The sequence below is a fragment of the Syngnathus acus genome, chromosome 24 (assembly GCF_901709675.1).
Source record: "Syngnathus acus chromosome 24, fSynAcu1.2, whole genome shotgun sequence".
In the NCBI taxonomy this organism is placed as follows: Eukaryota; Metazoa; Chordata; class Actinopteri; order Syngnathiformes; family Syngnathidae; genus Syngnathus; species Syngnathus acus.
Window position 1 is genome coordinate 5,392,237 of NC_051108.1, and position 17,496 is coordinate 5,409,732.

Sequence of the window (17,496 nt, forward strand, 5' to 3'; positions counted from 1 at the left end):
AAGGCATGACACACCCAAGGTCTGGCTCTGCATTTGCAGCTCGTTTGAGGTTTTTATTTTTTTTTACTTGCAGCGATGTTAGGCTAAACTTTAAAACTGGAAAACACCGTAATCTATTATTGGATTGGGTAACTAAAAACAAAACAAAAAAACTAAAAGCATTCATGCATGCAAAACAAAACGTACATTGTACAGCTTACTGTGTTGGCAATTATAGACATAATATAAAACAGAAAATAAGTTTATTTTACAGTTTACACACGCCATAAAAATAACGGTACAGTCTTCCTTCAGTGCAGTGCTTTTTTTTTTTTTTACGTGTGCGCGCGCGTCCCAACGCAGTTAAAAATTTCGTGACAACCAATGAGATAACGCAGAGCTGTTTGAAATGAAGGGGAGCTAGCCAATCAGACGCCTTCGCGCCTTCCCGGTCACCAGTGGCTGTTGTCAAGAGGGAGGGCGATACAAGCTTACGTCAGACGTTAGCGGACTTGTAATTTCTAAATATTAAGATTGATTTGTTAAGTCGTAACTTTGTTAGGGGGGAGTTTTTAACTAGTTTTTGCCTTATTTGGATTTATCGCTGCAAGTGGTAAGTGCAACTACCCTTCACTTACATTTGTGATGCTTAAAATGAAATCGCTTCCTCTTTCTCCTCCCTGGGACTTTAGATTGGCTTTAGCTACAGCTAGCTATGAGCTGAGGTTATCTCTGAGGTTTTGTTACTCCGACTAGTTTCTCGACTTAGTTTCGCTGGGGTGTTTTATGGAACCTAGCTTAACTTAATATTGCCCCTCCGAGACATATCATATCATTATCTATTTGATATATCTCATCGCGCCGTTCCGTTCGTCATCATCATCATCATTGCGTTGTTCCAACTTTATAACGTCACACTAGACACTATCAATTCACGATAAAACGCTTTAATTTGGAAAGCTACCGCGCGTTGCGACCGACTTGGTATTTGTTTTGTTTCTGCCCCACGCGTTGTAAGGTCTTTTGAGCGCAACGATTTCTTTTCTTTTTTTTCCACGGCAAGAATGGGTGGGTTCTCGCACTGTGTCCACTATCATGATTATTGCTAAAAATCAAAATTTCCAAGTGACGTATGCCATAAATAATAACTGCATATTTTTTGTCAACAAACGCCATAGTAACTTTAACAATAGATAAACAAACTATTATCGTTGACTTCAGAGTTCACAAATATAATACATCTGTTGTACATTTAAAATGTGATAAGATGATTAAATATTTGAATGGTTTCACAGTCAGAATGGCCCTCTAATGCACAGGTGTCAAACACAAGGCCCGTGGGCCAGATACAGCCCGCCACATCATTTTATGTGGCCCGCAAAAGTATATCTCCAATCTGATCCACATGCTGCATTTCAAAGGGGTGACCAGGTTGAGTTTTTTTGAGGGGATGTGACTGTTTAAAGCCTCATCCCACACTACCCAACCCCACCCACTCAACACACACACACACACACCCTGGCCTCTGAGCCATCTGATGGGAAACTGCATTCCAAATTCACCAGTGGCATCCCATATGGACCAGGACACGAGCCAGTAGTACGATCCCAGGAACTAACTTAGGGTGTGTCCTGTCATTCTCTGAATTCAAAGTTTGTTTTCCCCTGCTTGAGTCTAGTAATCCTGCTCAGCCAACCCGCCAGTGAGTATTTGTATTAAATCAGCTTTATTTTTGTTGGTCAAAGTGTTAAAAAGTACTGCTGTTATTTATTTGCGTTAATTATTTGGTTTCATTTTTATTAAAGACCTAAGTGTGTATTACCTTTACACAGTTTACTAGTAAATATTAAATGTCAAGCACATTGTTTGACCATATTCCCATTGAAATAGAAGTAATAATATTACTTTATATTGTCATTTTCTGTTCCAAGTTGAAGTATGTTTTCTTCACACTGGTATAAAGGACAGTGACAGTCAAAGTGTTGTTTCCTAGAAATGGCTGGATGGTCTTTACACCAATGACGCATGGCTCTGGTGAAATGTAGCAGGGACAGACATGTCAGCAGTTCTGCATTAGCGTTGGTTTTCAATACACTGAGCCTCTCTGGTCACTAATGATGCTGACATATACAGAACTGTCTCAGAAAATTAGAATATTGTGATAAAGTTTTTTATTTTCTGTAATGCAATTTAAAAAAAAAAAAAAAAAAAAAAAGTCATACATTCTGGATTCATTACAAATCAACTGAAATATTGCAAGTCTTATTAATTTAATTTTAGTTCTTTAATTGCATTACAGAAAATAAAGAACTTTATCACAATATTCTAATTTTCCAAGACAGTCCTGTATATACCAAAGTGGTTGAAAGTTGTTTGAAATACTGCTTATATCCTTATTTTTAACATTGCCCTCCCTTTTCCATCCTTTGTCTTTTTTTAATTTCTTCTTGCTGTAGAAGACAATGCCGAGTCTGAAGTACCAAAACGGGGACATGGTGATGGGCCGCTGGCCTGGTAGCAGCCTGTACTATGAAGTTAAGGTATTAGGTTTTGACTTTGAAAGTCATCTGTACACGGTCATCTACAAGGATGGGACTGAGCTTGAGCTGAGGGAGCAGGACATCAGGGTAAGACCAGAACTTTATTAGATTTAAAACATTTACACACCCCTGTCCCAATACTATTATGATAACAAAAATAATTACAAAAGTTTTCCACCATTTATTTGACCCTATATCATGTGCAAGTAAAAAAAAAAATCTGCATTTCTTTTCAATGTTGAAATAATTACTATTGTTTCCAGAATCCTTATCGTCTCCAGCCACGGTCCCGTTCTCATTCCCGATCACCTGGCCGCCGTCGCAGCCGCTCCCGGTCTCCGGCGAGGACGACACGGCGCTCTTCCTCCCGTGCAGCGGCCGCTACTGCGGCAGTAACGGAGAGCACGCCATCGTCAAGCGGGGATTCAAAGTTGAAGGAAACGGTTGAAATTCGACTCGGTCCTCTGGTAAGAGGCCAAGCCGCTTTATCCCTTTCTTGGTTAAATAAGTAATATATACATAAAAAATTGCTTAAAATTATCCTAAAGCTGTTTTCAGATTTTTCTGTGATTCCGATTTCTGACCACGCCACTGTCACGCTTCCATTTGTCTTTTTTTTGTCCCTCCAATCCTCTCTCTCTCTCCATTGTTTGACAGCAGCAGCCCACAATGGCTGCTGAGAGCAATAGCAACAATAAGCATGAACACAAAGAGGAAAGTAACACTGCAAACAAAGTCAATGAGGTGAGTTTAATGTAATCACAAAAGGAGTGTTTTTGACAGTTTAATGATCATCATGTTGTATTCCCTTAAATTTAGTTGCTGTTCTCCACGTTGGCCTATCCCTGTTGCAGATAGACTTACACCCAGAATGACTGAATTATTAAACTACTGCAATTCAATTGATATTTAGATGGAAATAAAAGACACTGAAATGTCTTTATTGTACTTTATGGTCAAAAGATTCTTACCAATGAGGGTAATAATAATACATTTTATTTATAAGGGGCCTTTCAAGCCACAGACAATTATCATCACAAGCCCCTGATGTTCCAGGGAGCGCTCCTTTTCTGCATGTGAATGGGCTTTGAGTTAAGGCAGAGCTAATGGAATGTCATGATGCATGCACGTTCGGGGGGGCCATGTCGAGTTAGGCTCCCCTCACAAGATCCATTCAGCCGGTCACAAGGCATACCGCCATGTGCTCTTGATTTACTTTCTGTTGTCATAATGTGAAAAAAAGTTGAGTCCACAGGTGAGGATGGCACATTGTTTTGTAAATTAATTTAAAATGCTGCACTGCAATAGCAACTCTGTTGTGTACAGTACAAGTGCTTAGTATTACTGATCAAATTAATCCTGGCTTTTTATCTTCCTAAGGCTGAAGCAAGGACGGAGCCAGAACCTGAGAAGAACCAGAATCGTTACAACCTGCGCCGCAGGAAGAATGATAGTGAGACTAAACCACAACAGCTGCTGGAAAATACCAAAGTGGCTCCAGCTCCTGCAGCGACGGTCTCCAGACTTTCCACCCAACTTGACTTTGGGGGCAAGATTGGTAGGTTCTTGGATGCACTGAGAAATCTTCACTTCTTTTCTTTTTTTTTTATATATACTAATCTCCAGGTAAATTTGAAGTCGCAGTGTTTTGTGTTGCAAAACACACAGAGAATGAAGAGGGCCCATCCCTTGACCTTTCATCTGCAATCTGCTAGTTTCGAAAAGTTACACAGCCCCTTTCGTCTCGTTTAGTTACAGTTAATTGTTTTCAAGTAATTATTTGTTTTTTTATCTATTTTAATTTAGGATTAATTTTCATCGTGCAGTACAATTTATTACCACTAGAGAGCGCCAACTCATGTGGTTATATTAAACTGTATAATGTTACTGTGGTTTCTAACTTTTTTTACACACACCATTGAAGACACTAAATGCAGATTTTTTTATCTACATACTATATTGAAATCCTGATCCAAACATTGTCTATTTAAGGTCTTCTACTTATTTCAGCAAAACATGCCAAGCCACGTGTTTAACATCAAGACTTTGTATTGTGTAGACATTAAACAATACACTTCTTTTTTGTATGTTCAATATAAATTGAAAATGATTTGTAAATCATTGTATGGTATTCACAATTGGTGATGTTTTTAAAAAAAAAAAATTGTTGTTGCTTTTCTCATTTTGCAGGGGCATACTTCTGGTTGCTCTTCTTGCCGTCCTGGGTTCTTTTTGTGATTCTCCAAGTCAACTTGGAGGATCCCAGCTTGGTCAACTTCCCACCCCCTGTACCACCTCTTGAGACTTTTTGGGATGCTCAGGCTCTGGGCTTTGTTGTCCTGTGGATCTTATTTCAGGTCCTCCTTTATATCCTGCCTGTGGGAAAGGTTAGTAAACAGCTGTTACAAATACAAATTAGAAAAACAAAATCGGTGCATTAAACCAAATTATTTCCCGCTCAAAACACATTCTCATAAAAGTCATACTGAGCTCACAGAAAAAGAATAAATTGCTTTTACATCACGAAAGTCATAAAGTTTTCTAGTAAACACCATTTTGGGTACCGTATTTTCCGCCCTAAAAGGCGCACCGGATTATAAGGCGCACCTTCAATGAACGGCCCATTTTAAAACTTTGTCCATATATAAGGCGCACCGGATTATAAGGCGCATAAAATAGAAGCTATACTGCAACAAACTGAGGTTGACTAGGGTTGCGGTATGCATCCACTAGCCAATAACCAACGAGCCCTCTGTAAACAATCGCGTTTCTCAAACGATCTCCTATAAAATGATCGGAACTGACTAAAGTTCGATCTAACGCATTGGTACTACTTACCTATGTTTCCCTTCCATATCGATCCGTAGATTTACTCGAAACATTAACAGAGCAGCCTATTTTGACATGAAATAGCCTCGCGGGTACAACAGCTATTCGGTGACGCCCCCTGACTACAGTTGCCGTAATGCTGGGAAGCGATGCGACCTTGTAATTTACTAGTCGTACTAAAACGTACTGAAACATTTTGGCAGAGCACTGTGTACAACCAGTATGGATCAACAAATTCATCAATTGATCCATATATAAGGCGCACTGGACTATAAGGCGCACTGTCGGCTTTTGAGAAAATTTTAGGTTTTTAGGTGCGTCTTTTAGGGCGGAAAATACGGTATATTAATTCTGTACCCAAATGACGTGAAGCTCTGTTGCCTTATGTGCGTTAAATGAGTGACCTTTTTTTTTTTTTTTCTCCCTCTGCAGCTAAGCGAAGGGATGCCACTGAGATCTGGTGAGAGGCTCAAGTACAGAACCAACGGTAAGCTTCTGGGAGGTCTTGATGTAATATTGGACACTTAATTGTGTGTGTTTTTCTGTTCCCCCATCAGGTTTCTTTGCCATCGCGACGAGTGCTGCAGTTGTTGCAGCAGCCGTCCATCAGGGAATCGACCTCACCTACATCCACAGCCACTTCTTGCAAATTGCTGTAGCGACCTTCCTCATCTCCGTCCTGCTGAGTGTCTACTTGTATATCCGTTCCCGTTACGCTCCGCCAGACCAGCATGCACTTGGTGGAAGCTCCGGTAAGGCCAAGATGAAGAAAAGCTGACGCGTCCTGTCTGTCGGCCTTATTAATTCATTTTCTTCGTTCATTTCCAGGCAATGTGATTTATGACTTCTTCAAGGGACATGAGCTCAATCCCCGCATTAAAAGTTTTGATTTGAAATTCTTCTGTGAGATGCGTCCAGGACTGATCGGCTGGGTGAGTGGACATGGAAGTCTTTTATTACATTTGGAGCATTGCAACAATTAAATTGCCATTTTTTGCAGATTTAATTTAGCGGATGTCCTACTGACCCAGCGTTTGCTTTTTAGTGCTTGATCAACTTTGCATTCGCGCTGACAGAGATGCAACAACAAGGTTTGGCTACTCCATCCTATGCCATGATTTTGGTGAATGCCTTCCAGCTGATCTATGTAGTGGATGGTCTCTGGAATGAGGTACACAAAATAAAGATTTTCAATTTTTGATTCTTTCTAGAAACTGAAATGGCTGATCATAACATAAGTTGAATGTAATGTGTCAAACACACATTTCAGGAGGCCATCTTGACCACCATGGATTTGATGCATGACGGCTTTGGCTTCATGCTGGCCTTTGGAGATCTAGTGTGGGTGCCTTTCACTTATACCCTGCAGGCCTATTATCTGGTCAGTCACCCAAATGAACTGAGCCTCCCAGCCGTTGCTGCCATCATCTTGCTCAAACGTGAGACGAAAGCTCAACTCGTCAGTTTCATAAGTTTAGTATTGCAGGAATCAGCCTAATAATTCAACTTTCTCCATTGCATTTCTCTCTTTCAGTTATTGGCTTCTACATCTTCAGAAAATCCAACTCTGAGAAAAATGCCTTCAGGAGAAACCCAACAGACCCCCAACTGTCATGTGAGTGTTGAAGGTTGCTGTCGGAATGTTAAGTGGGCCATGCTAGTCTTGGTAAATTAGCATAATTTTTATGATTACTATAAATAATAATAAAGGTGCAACATTGTCAGACATACCTTTTTCTCTGGAAAACTATTTCTGTGACTGTCATGTGTCACTGTATTATACTGCCCCCTGGTGGCCAGGTCGCACACACCAAAAGGAGCCATACAGTCACATTGAATGAATTATGACTCACAAACTGTTAAATTGTTTACATACTATTCCATTGTTATCCCTTTGTGCTATTTAAAAAAAAAAATTAAAAAAAACAGACCTGAGGACCATTCCCACAGCGACAGGAAAAAGTCTGCTGGTGTCTGGTTGGTGGGGGGTCGTCCGTCACCCCAACTACTTAGGAGACCTCATAATGGCTCTGGCCTGGTCAATACCCTGCGGTAAGATATTTTTCACAGATATATGTATTAGGTTTTTTTTTTCTGTTCAAACATACAGACCACACCCAAAATAACTTGTGCAATTTTGTAGGCTTTCGTCACCTGTTGCCGTGGTATTACATGATCTACTTCATCATCCTGCTGGTGCACCGAGACTCTCGGGACATGAGCAATTGCAGGAGGAAGTACGGCTCGGCCTGGGACGAATACTGCCGAACGGTCCGCTATCGGATCATCCCACGTGTCTACTGAGGGGAGTGGTGATGGACACTTTTTGAGCCGGTATTACTGCCACAGAATTTCTCACACACCAATCATTTCTATCATGATTTGCATTGTCATTCAAAAAAATGAATTTAAAGAAGCGGTATCATGCTATTATAAGCATTCCACAGATAATTATAGGCGTGTATGTATATTATTATATATTACCTTTTGCATACCGGTGATCAAATTTTTTTTAATTAATAGGAATTATTTTGATGGCTATTCATCTAACCTGGAAGGAAAAAAACAAAACCCGTCTTCGCATTTCTCACACTTTGGTAGGCTGAGTTGAGGTGCGTTCAATGAGTGCTCTCAAAGTAGGACATCTAAAAAATGACATTAAAAAATCATTTATTGCACCAAATAACAATAAGTAGGACGTGAGCATTCTGCAGATGGTACGTGTAAACATTTAATAATTTATTTGATGCATCAAAATTGGAACAGCCGCTTGGCTACTCAAGTTGCAGGGACAGCTGCCCTGAAGAAGTCGCCCTGTGTTTGGTCTGCAAGGGCGGTACGGGGGTAGCTCCTCACTTTGTGATGTCACAATGTGATGACCCAGTCGTTTTCTTGGATCGACTGGGATTGGTGCTTAGAGAGGAGGAATGAGCAGAAGTGCCCCTAGATCACTTTAGGTGTTTTTGGTGAGGAATTTGCATTTTAACATGTATAAATGGTCAAAAAAAAGATTTAGCATGATATGGCTCCTTTTAAACATCTTGATTGGGGATCTTTTGCGCGTCAGTATATTTTAACAAAATTATTACCAAAAAAATCAATATGGACTTATGTCATCATGAAGTATTTGCAAAAGAATCAGGAGGAAAATGTAATATTATGCAATGCAAAAAACAATGTCTGCAAAGGAAGTCTTGGTAGGATGTATATCTTTTTGTATATACACATTTGTTTTTATACTTTTGGTAACACAAAACCACTTGTTTTATTTTTAGCTCCAATTAGGATTTTACTTTTAATGATTGTATTGTCCTTCCTTGTGATGGACGGGATCTAAATAAGGTGTACGCTGCAACTACAACTTCTATTTTCCTCAGGACCCACAAGTATTCTTCCATGAATTTGTATTGCAGAGGTTTACCTGTACAGTCTCAAATTATGTATAGATGCCTAGTGTTTGACTTAAGAGTTGTTTGTTTTAGTTCCTTGCATAATGGTTTGATAGGATTTTGAAACTCAAGGTGACTTGCCCAATGTGTTGGATGGGCCAAGCTTTAATGCCATGTTATTAATGACACATTTATACTGTGATAACATAGACATGAATTACATCGTCATTGTCTGCAAGCTCAGTATTTGCAGCGCTTGATCAAAAAAAGAAGTAGCAATGTTTGAACTGAAAGAATTGTAAATATTTTTGCTTTATTCATGGGAGAACAAAACATGATAGGAAGTTTTCTTTATAGATATTTAATGTTGCTTTTTTGTATTGTAATTTGGGCCATTGTAGTATTATTTACAAACAAATCTGCCATATTTCATCTTAATAACACAAAAGTACCTCCGCAAAATGACTGATTTAAGTGTATCTGTATACACGTTGCAGCCCAAATAAAGATTTTATTTTCATTTCCTCTTTTCCTTTTTTTTTAAACATTCATTGACACACTTAAGCTTGCATTTGGTCTTCAAATGGTGACTTCTGACATAATTTCAGTAAAATAATTCCCTTGCTGAATTTCCCAATGACCAAGTAGCAGTTACCAAATTGGATTTCAATATTTTTTTTATTGTCATACATGAAATAAATTGTATTGACATGACAGGAAAAAAACAAATTTCACAATTGAATTCAGAGACACTCGGACAGATGTTGACAGACATAAACAGACATTTCTGGGCGATCACTGGGAGACAATTCCGTCATTTTTACTTGATTTCCGTCCAGAAAATGGCCGCCGGTTCTTCTGAACTTGAAGCTGAAAATACATTAAGTTTGGAGGTCAAATTGATCCTTTGGATATTAAACAGTCTATTCTCTTCAGTTTGCAGAATGTGTGGGGGTTTGGAACAAGCTCTGATCTAAACAAATATTGCAACCATTTGGGTTTCATATTGGTACATTATATATCCAAACCACTAGTAAGCACATGATGTATCATGAACTTTACCTTTGCTCCCTCCAGTAAGTGTGGCTCTTTCTGCAGTGCGTTGTTCAGTCCCTCCTCGGTGCTGAATCCCACCCAACAGAATCCTCTGTGGAACCCAGTGTCTTTATCCTGTTACAAAATAGGTCGTGTAGGAAATAAAAAAAAAGAATAAAATAGACCTGAGATGTCCTACAGGTGACTCGTCTATGGGGCTACTTACAAATAGAAGTAGACACTTTTTAACTTGTCCAAACTGGCCAAAGTACTCCTTCATCTCCTCTGAAACACAAGTCAATACATACGAGTAGCCCATGTTAGCTAGAAGCAGAGGTGACAAAAGGTGATAAACACATTAAACGTTCAGTGAACGGACACACACTTACAACTACCACATAACAGAAATCATATATTTAAATTTAAAATAAAAACAACTCACTGCCAGCAACCGTCCATGGAACTTTGGATACAAAAAGCTCAAACACTTTCTTAACCGGCGCCGCCATGTTTTCACCTGAATCGACACTTTGACCTAGGAAGTAATGCGCAACTTCCGGTTAGACATTGCTTAGTTTTTTTTATTGTTAAAAATTAAAGAATTCAAGCATCAAATTAGTCTATTTAGTGTTTTAGTCTTTGGAGTGTTATCGGCATCTTTTGTTTGAGAAATGCTCTGTAGCAGATACGTGTGAGTCCTGATCATTGCACCTCCCGACCACCAGGCGGCAGTCCCTGCACCGACGTCTGACGCAGGACAGTAGAACAAGACATGGCCAAGATGGCGGCGTCCGTGGTGGAAACCGGAGAGGATGCTTTTAGAAAAATATTTAAGTTGTATAAGCGCAGAACCCCTCCGCCGGATTTCAACGATGTTATTGATTTTTCCAAATGTGTGACAAATGACAAGGTGAAGCAAATGCCAATACTGAAAACTGCTTTTCTCACGCGAGGCATGTGTCTACTAACACTATAGCTTGAAAACGTATTAATCAAAATAAAATTAGGAACTGTCTGAATTTATCTTATCAAATATTATTTTTACACTAATTTGTAGTCCTGCAATGGTAAACGTCATTGCAGACATTTTCTTCGTCACCAATATGTCTACTGTAAATTGAAATGTGAGATTCATAATTGTCATATTCCTTGCATACATGAAGAATTTATTTTTAGAAAAAGCGGAAAAATTAGACTGAATTCTGAGTGTATATGTGGCAGATATTTCCAGTGAAACTAGATTCAGCTGCTGTGCGTGATAGTGATGCTGCCAAGGTTGGATTACATCCTGTCCAAGACTGGAAAGCTTTCAACCTGCAGGGCTACCCAGGTAATGACTATAACGTAAAGATCATGACAATGTTTGCTTATTGTTTTGTATTGGTTTTCAGGGTTCATCTTCATCACTAACCCGTTTCGTCGCGGCTCCCAGCCCTTCTGGGTTCGACAATGTTTGAAGACTTACCCTCAGAAGCCAAACGTCTGCAACCTGGACATGCACATGTCTCCCACTGACACTCAGGATATCTGGACCAAGAGTGTACCCAACCTCAGGTGAGGCAAGTTTACCTGTCTATATCTGCAAAAAAATTAATGCTGCACGCGTGTTTAAAGTAGTTTACTTTATTGTTGTCATTTAAAAAAAATTCAAATCTTGTATTTCCAAGTAATAAACATACAGCTTTTGGACCGCAATGACACATTTTCGAGTAGCATGATTATGACAGCATGTTTAAATATCCTCCAGTTGTCTTTCTGTTGGAAAGAGAGAGCCTAGAACTCTTCTGGAGAGGCTGCGTTGGGTCACCTTGGGTTATCATTACAACTGGAATAGCAAGGTAACCCAAGTTGTGAACGTGGATGATTTATTTGTTCATTAAATAATTATCAATTTATTCTACACATTCAACTTTGATGTAGAATAACAATGTAACAATAATTATACTGAAGCCGCTTTCTGTGTGGAATGACTTGTTGGTTCTCCATAGACTTACTCTGCAAATCACTACACTCCATTCCCAAGTGAGCTCCACCTTCTGTCTTCCCAAATAGCAACTGCCTGCGGCTTCACAGGCTTCAATGCTGAAGCCGGAATCCTCAATTATTACAGGTCGGATTCCTCTTTAGGAATCCACGTGGATGAATCCGAATTAGATCATAGCCGCCCACTGTTGTCTTTCAGGTATGGGAGTGGAGTTAAATGAAAACAAGATAGTGTTTTATTTGTAGTAAAGTAAAATGATTCACATGTTTCTTTATCAGTTTTGGCCAGTCAGCGATTTTCCTCCTGGGTGGCACTCACAGACAAGACACCCCCACCGCCATGTACATGCACAGCGGCGATGTGATGATCATGTCAGGGCAGAGCCGCCTCCTTTACCACGCCGTACCTCGCATTGTTCCTGCCAACCAGGAAGTGGCAGCTCTCGAACCCGGGCAATGCAGCTGGGAGGGCGGTGCCGTTGTGGAGCAAGTGTCCGAGGAGGACTGGACTGTATGCTCTAGGTACATCCATAGCTCCAGGATTAATATGACAGTCAGACAGGTTCTGGGGCAGGGGCAGAGCTTCCCTGAGATACCTCCTCTTCCAGGACACATAGAAGAGCACCAAGAAGATAATACGAAGAGGAAACGTTATAGTGACTCACCCTATACTGAAGAGACATGATAAATACATTGTTACGCTTGCTTCTGGGGGAAAAAAATGATTATTTTTGTAATATATTGCACTTTGTGGCAGGGATTGTGCAATTGAATCAGAATTACACAAAGTGAAGTCGATGCAATTCAGATAATGTATTTTACTAGTGTGCTCCAAACAAAATGTCTAAAATGTTTGTGCAGCCATTTTAAAGACCTAAATAAAGCAAGAACGGCAACGCAACCAATTCTTCGGGCTACTTTTGATACTTTGGATCATAATCGATCGACAATCTATTACTTTGCCCTGAGCTCACACAGACGGCCCAGACCTGAGTAGTCGCTTCAGATGGCCGATGATGAGGGACTTCCTGGTCAGCAGTGACTTTCACCCAAAAAAAATATAACGTGATATAATTCTTGTCTTTGATGTTCATATCATTAGGTCACCGGGATTTTAATATTATTTAATGATTTAAAAGCGACAAGGTTCCATAAAGATTTGTCATCGTCAAAGCTAGCTAGTGACCTAGCATCAACGATTGTTGTGTTTTCGCCATGTCCGCGTCTGCTGGATGCTCTCCGGTGGGCCACAACTCGGCCCTCAGCTCCAGTATGTCAATGTTTCGCTGGCTAGAAGTGCTTGAGAAGGAGTTTGACAAAGCTTTTGTGGACGTGGATTTGCTACTTGGGGAAATAGACCCAGACCAAGTGGACATTACGTACGAGGGTCGGCAGAAGATGACCAGCCTTAGCTCGTGCTTTGCTCAGTTGTGCCACAAATCCCAGACTGTTTTCCAACTTAACCATAAACTGGAGGTTAGTACTTGACCGTTCGTCTATTCACTTTTACCAGTGTCTTTTTTTTTTTTTTTTTAATCTATTTGTAGGACGTCACAGTTGCACTGAGGTTGAAAGTTTGTTTTCAACATTCAGAGCAGATTATCTCGGTATCATAAATCGCGATTTACTTATCTTAGATTTATCGTCCATGATTCCGACAACATGATGCTGATTAATTTGAGTTGAAAATATATAACATAATCTTCACACACTGGTATTTTGACCATAGCGACAGAAAATAATGTGAAAACGCATCAGAGATATCAATGTATTCAAATTAGGCGAACTCGTATAGTGGCAATACAAAATGGCTGTCCATCACCTTCTCCATCTTTCCAGGCCCAGCTTTTAGATCTTCGCTCTGAGCTAAGCGATGCCAAGGCGGAGCGGGCGGTTGTGGAGAGAGAAGTCCATGACCAATTACTGCAGCTTCATGCTCTCCAACTACAGCTCCATGCAAAGGAAGGCCAAGTTCCAGACTCTGAATCCATCAAAGACAGACTCGTAAGTCGATGGGAGAAAACTCTAGGTGTCCTCATTTTTAAGTTGATAATTATAAAAAAAAAAAGCACTAACAGCCATCACAAGATTTACTTGCACATCTTTTGGCACTCTACTCAATTGGGCTTCTCACATCCTTTTAACTTTTCTGTTTCTTCTGCATTATGAAATCTGATGCTTTCTTCACTGCTGATAAGATTTTATGATTGTATTGAATAGCATTAACTACCTCTGGTGCTGGAATCATTCATTTCTCTAATCGGTGACTTCTTTCTCTTCTGCTGCCTCTTTTCTGCTAAAGCCTGCCCCAACAATGGAACACATGGTAAGTTTGTCTGCATGTTTTTGTCGTTTTAGTTGTTGTAGTAGCAGAAACAGATCGCCGTTTTGCAAATATTGTCAGTATTGAAGATTGAATTTTGAATATTTTCTGCTTGTGGTGTTTACATGGAATGTCTCCATTGCAGCAACATGAATTGGAGGCCAGCAAGAAGGAGAAATTTGCAGAGGCAAAGCTTGAGGCTGGCATGAGACTTTATAAGAAAGAAAATGAGGCGCTCCGTCGACACATGGCAGTACTTCAGGCTGAAGTTTATGGTGCTCGACTGGCTGCCAAATATTTGGACAAGGAACTTGCTGGCAGGTATTGACTTTAACTTGAATACTCTCACAGTATATTGGAAGTGTCCTGCTTCTAGAACAATATTTATTGTTTTAGTAGCCTGACCTTACCTTGGTCCCCATGTCTTGGAGGTTTACATTGAGAAAATGATTGTTTTCCTCCTAGGGTGCAGCAAATCCAGTTACTGGGCCGTGACATGAAAGGCCCGGCACACGACAAGCTGTGGAACCAACTAGAGGCCGAGATCCATCTTCACCGCCACAAAACCGTCATCCGAGCATGCAAGGGGCGCAACGATCCCAAGAAACCGCTTCCCTCACCTGTTGGGCACGTGGGTGTCAAAATGAAAACGTTCATGTTCCTGGAGCTCATTTCTTTGCTATTGTTGTAGGATCCAGACTTGTTGAAGAAAACCCAGGGAGTGGGTCCTATCAGGAAAGTGTCACTTGTCAAAGAAGACCATGAGGGTCTGGGCATCTCCATCACGGTGAGCGCTCAAAGCCACAGCACTTGATTTGTATTAATTTCAAAGAAAATAATCGCACAATAACAAAGTAACACGGATGGCCTCGGAGAACATGAATTTTTCCACTGGGTTTTTGTGTGTTCTCAGGGAGGAAAAGAGCATGGTGTTCCTATTCTCATCTCAGAGATCCACCCAACCCAGCCAGCCGACAGATGTGGAGGCTTACATGTTGGAGATGCCATTTTGGCTGTCAACAGCATCAATCTGCGTGATGCTAAACACAAGGAAGCTGTCACCATTCTCTCCCAACAGGTACTTTATACACACAATTAACATGCACGCACATCCGGAGGTTTCATTGTCTTCTTCGTTCGTACCAGTCAGGACAAATCGAGTTTGAAGTAGTGTACGTGGCTCCAGAGGTGGACAGCGATGATGAGAATGTGGAGTATGAAGACGACAACGGACATCGCTACAGACTCTATCTGGATGAGCTCGAGGAAAATAGTACAGCGCCACCTAGAGGCAACTCGACAGCACCATCAATACAGGGTATACATTCACCGATTAGCCCGAACATTATGACACAGTCTGATGAAATCCAATGCAAAAGTCCTCTCTGAGCTCATCAGTACGGCACTAATTGTTCTACGCAAAAGGATAATGAACATGAATGTGAGCAATGTTAAATCACAACTCATTAGCATTAAGCTAGCACAGCTTTTCTTTGCAAAGTTGTTTAGCAAGTAAAAATTCACCAGACGTAATTTTTTTTATCTTTAGTTTTTAAAAAGCTTGAATTCCTTTTTTTTTTTTGAAGAATTGATTGCTATTTGCCAAATGACTGCTGCTACTGTACAATATTTGAAACAATTTTGAAATTCTGTGTTTTATACCTTCCAGCAGGTCTAGCAAGTATGTTGCTGAACAACGGGACAGAAAATGGAGACACTGGAATCTCCAGTGAAGCACCATCAGAGGAAACTCCCTCCAAGCCTCCCAACAGTCATGGCTCCTCTTAAGACCACTCAGCCGCACCAATCAAAGTTTTATTGTGCAAATTCTTTTTCGATTACCGAATCAAGCGTGTGACAAGTAGTTAGTTTGTTTCCCTGTTGTTTTCTGTACAGTTTCAAGTTTTTACTTTGGAGTGGGCTCGTGGCAATGATTTGAAGGAAAGAATTGTTGTTACTTACAGTTACTTACACCAACTGGGTTCCAGACCATACATTTTGGACCCAATTTTCCGGCACGTAAACTCAGCAAATAGTGTTTTGCGTTGGCTTTGTACACGTGCAAGAGCAATGCAGAGTGAAGGTGATGCAACCGTCCTAAAAGGACTTGGTGGTTACTGTGTGTTGATGGACAGATTTGTTTTGTAAGGTTTCCATTATAGTTATCCACACCACCTTCTTTCCATAAAGTCCTACCAAATATTTTGAGTCCCTCCAGAAACACACCTTCAAATACTTTCTTTTGCCAAACCTAACAGTGCCACCGTGCCTGTTAAAATCCTATTTATATGGCAGTGACTATGGTTCAAATCCATTATGGTCTTTAATATTACACTACTGTTTTTTTTTATTCTAACTGCCTCCTCAACTGTGGTGTAATCAATTTTTAATGCAAGTCTTCATATACTAATGTGGGTATACGGTGGATGTAAAAGTCTACACATCCTTCTGCAAAAAGCAGGTTTTTGTGACAATAATTTCAGAACTTTGATGCTACCCTATCATATATCCATGACACATTAAGATGATGAGAGGGGGTTCATTGTCATCTAAACTAAACACCAATTCCTGCAGCTCCTTGAATGTCTTTTCATCAGTTTTGAAGGGATTGTCAGTTCTTGGTAATGTTTATTCTCCACTTGCTGTCTTAACTATTTCATGATATATTCAATTTGTTGTTATTTCTTTTATACTCTTTTAATATCTTTGGAAGTTGTGATTAAGCGCTGTGTGAAACATGGCTTGTAACATCTAACATGACAGGAAAAGCCAACTAGAACACTTGAAACATATTTGGGGGGCAACCAAACTCTTTGAATAATGGCAGATGTTTGCTGACTTATTTGGCATGAATGCATATATATATATATATATATACACACACACACACGTACATATACATAGAGAAAACTCAGTTTTAACAGGGATGTGTAAACTTTTTATTTCCACTGTATGTACAAAATAATCACTTTCTTTTGTGTAAGTGACTTGTACTCACTGTCACCAACATTGACAGCCCAGAAAGACTTGGTGTGCTTTTGCCACTTGAAGTGGAAAACTTAGTAAACCAAAACTCACTGACCTAAACATGTTTGTGTCATTTGTTTTGCTTTTGTTTATCTAGCTCCTCTTGTTTGTACTGAAGCTTTCCACTCGTATGCATTGTTATTGATAAATGTATGCCGAGCAGTTATTTCAGCCTTTAAATAAAGTTTTCTTCGTATCTTAATCTATTTCTAATCTATAATCTATAGTCACTTGGACACTCCATTAGGTACACCGCCATTTTCAGGTGTACCTAATAACAGACCACTTTATTAGGTCTGTTATTAAGTGCCACACCCGCCCTCACCCCCACTCTCTGATTGGCTGCTTGATCTGACGTCACTTGGACACTCACATTAGGTACACCGCCATT

The 17,496-nt window shown here is 40.1% G+C and overlaps 4 protein-coding genes across 10 annotated transcripts; 3 read left to right on the top strand and 1 right to left on the bottom strand.

Annotated features, from left to right (window-relative positions):
* The first annotated feature begins 427 nt into the window (after nucleotides 1-427).
* On the top strand, nucleotides 428-9,260 carry lbr (lamin B receptor). Of its 5 annotated transcripts, none has more exons than XM_037244249.1 (15): nucleotides 428-592; nucleotides 2,436-2,606; nucleotides 2,783-2,986; nucleotides 3,177-3,263; nucleotides 3,900-4,077; nucleotides 4,710-4,906; nucleotides 5,781-5,835; nucleotides 5,906-6,100; nucleotides 6,177-6,280; nucleotides 6,394-6,519; nucleotides 6,619-6,787; nucleotides 6,883-6,963; nucleotides 7,278-7,400; nucleotides 7,492-7,682; nucleotides 8,726-9,260. In XM_037244249.1, the coding sequence occupies exons 2-14, from the start codon at nucleotides 2,442-2,444 to the stop codon at nucleotides 7,650-7,652; spliced, it is 1,845 nt and encodes a 614-aa protein (XP_037100144.1). In that variant the 5' UTR covers nucleotides 428-592; nucleotides 2,436-2,441; the 3' UTR covers nucleotides 7,653-7,682; nucleotides 8,726-9,260. The 5 variants fall into 5 exon arrangements, with proteins under 5 accessions (XP_037100144.1, XP_037100142.1, XP_037100140.1 ...); XM_037244247.1 differs by lacking the exon at nucleotides 8,726-9,260 and adding an exon at nucleotides 7,872-8,513; XM_037244245.1 differs by lacking the exon at nucleotides 8,726-9,260 and having other exon boundaries at nucleotides 7,492-8,513.
* A 133-nt stretch (nucleotides 9,261-9,393) lies between these two features.
* Nucleotides 9,394-10,359, bottom strand: LOC119117761 (SRA stem-loop interacting RNA binding protein). Its single transcript, XM_037244255.1, has 4 exons — nucleotides 10,215-10,359; nucleotides 9,999-10,057; nucleotides 9,800-9,907; nucleotides 9,394-9,607 (listed from the first exon to the last, which is right to left on the bottom strand). Exons 1-4 carry the CDS (start codon nucleotides 10,279-10,281, stop codon nucleotides 9,533-9,535), a joined length of 309 nt encoding a protein of 102 aa, XP_037100150.1. The 5' UTR covers nucleotides 10,282-10,359; the 3' UTR covers nucleotides 9,394-9,532.
* A 159-nt stretch (nucleotides 10,360-10,518) lies between these two features.
* alkbh1 (alkB homolog 1, histone H2A dioxygenase) lies at nucleotides 10,519-12,656 on the top strand. The gene is made up of 6 exons (XM_037244254.1): nucleotides 10,519-10,682; nucleotides 10,994-11,102; nucleotides 11,164-11,326; nucleotides 11,520-11,610; nucleotides 11,761-11,954; nucleotides 12,035-12,656. Exons 1-6 carry the CDS (start codon nucleotides 10,545-10,547, stop codon nucleotides 12,438-12,440), a joined length of 1,101 nt encoding a protein of 366 aa, XP_037100149.1. The 5' UTR covers nucleotides 10,519-10,544; the 3' UTR covers nucleotides 12,441-12,656.
* Nucleotides 12,657-12,736: 80 nt separating this feature from the next.
* gopc (golgi-associated PDZ and coiled-coil motif containing) lies at nucleotides 12,737-17,307 on the top strand. Of its 3 annotated transcripts, none has more exons than XM_037244251.1 (9): nucleotides 12,737-13,231; nucleotides 13,595-13,759; nucleotides 14,058-14,081; nucleotides 14,224-14,399; nucleotides 14,544-14,709; nucleotides 14,770-14,865; nucleotides 14,992-15,156; nucleotides 15,225-15,396; nucleotides 15,748-17,307. In XM_037244251.1, the coding sequence occupies exons 1-9, from the start codon at nucleotides 12,971-12,973 to the stop codon at nucleotides 15,864-15,866; spliced, it is 1,344 nt and encodes a 447-aa protein (XP_037100146.1). In that variant the 5' UTR covers nucleotides 12,737-12,970; the 3' UTR covers nucleotides 15,867-17,307. The 3 variants fall into 3 exon arrangements, with proteins under 3 accessions (XP_037100146.1, XP_037100147.1, XP_037100148.1); XM_037244252.1 differs by having other exon boundaries at nucleotides 15,751-17,307; XM_037244253.1 differs by lacking the exon at nucleotides 14,058-14,081.
* Nucleotides 17,308-17,496: the final 189 nt, after the last annotated feature.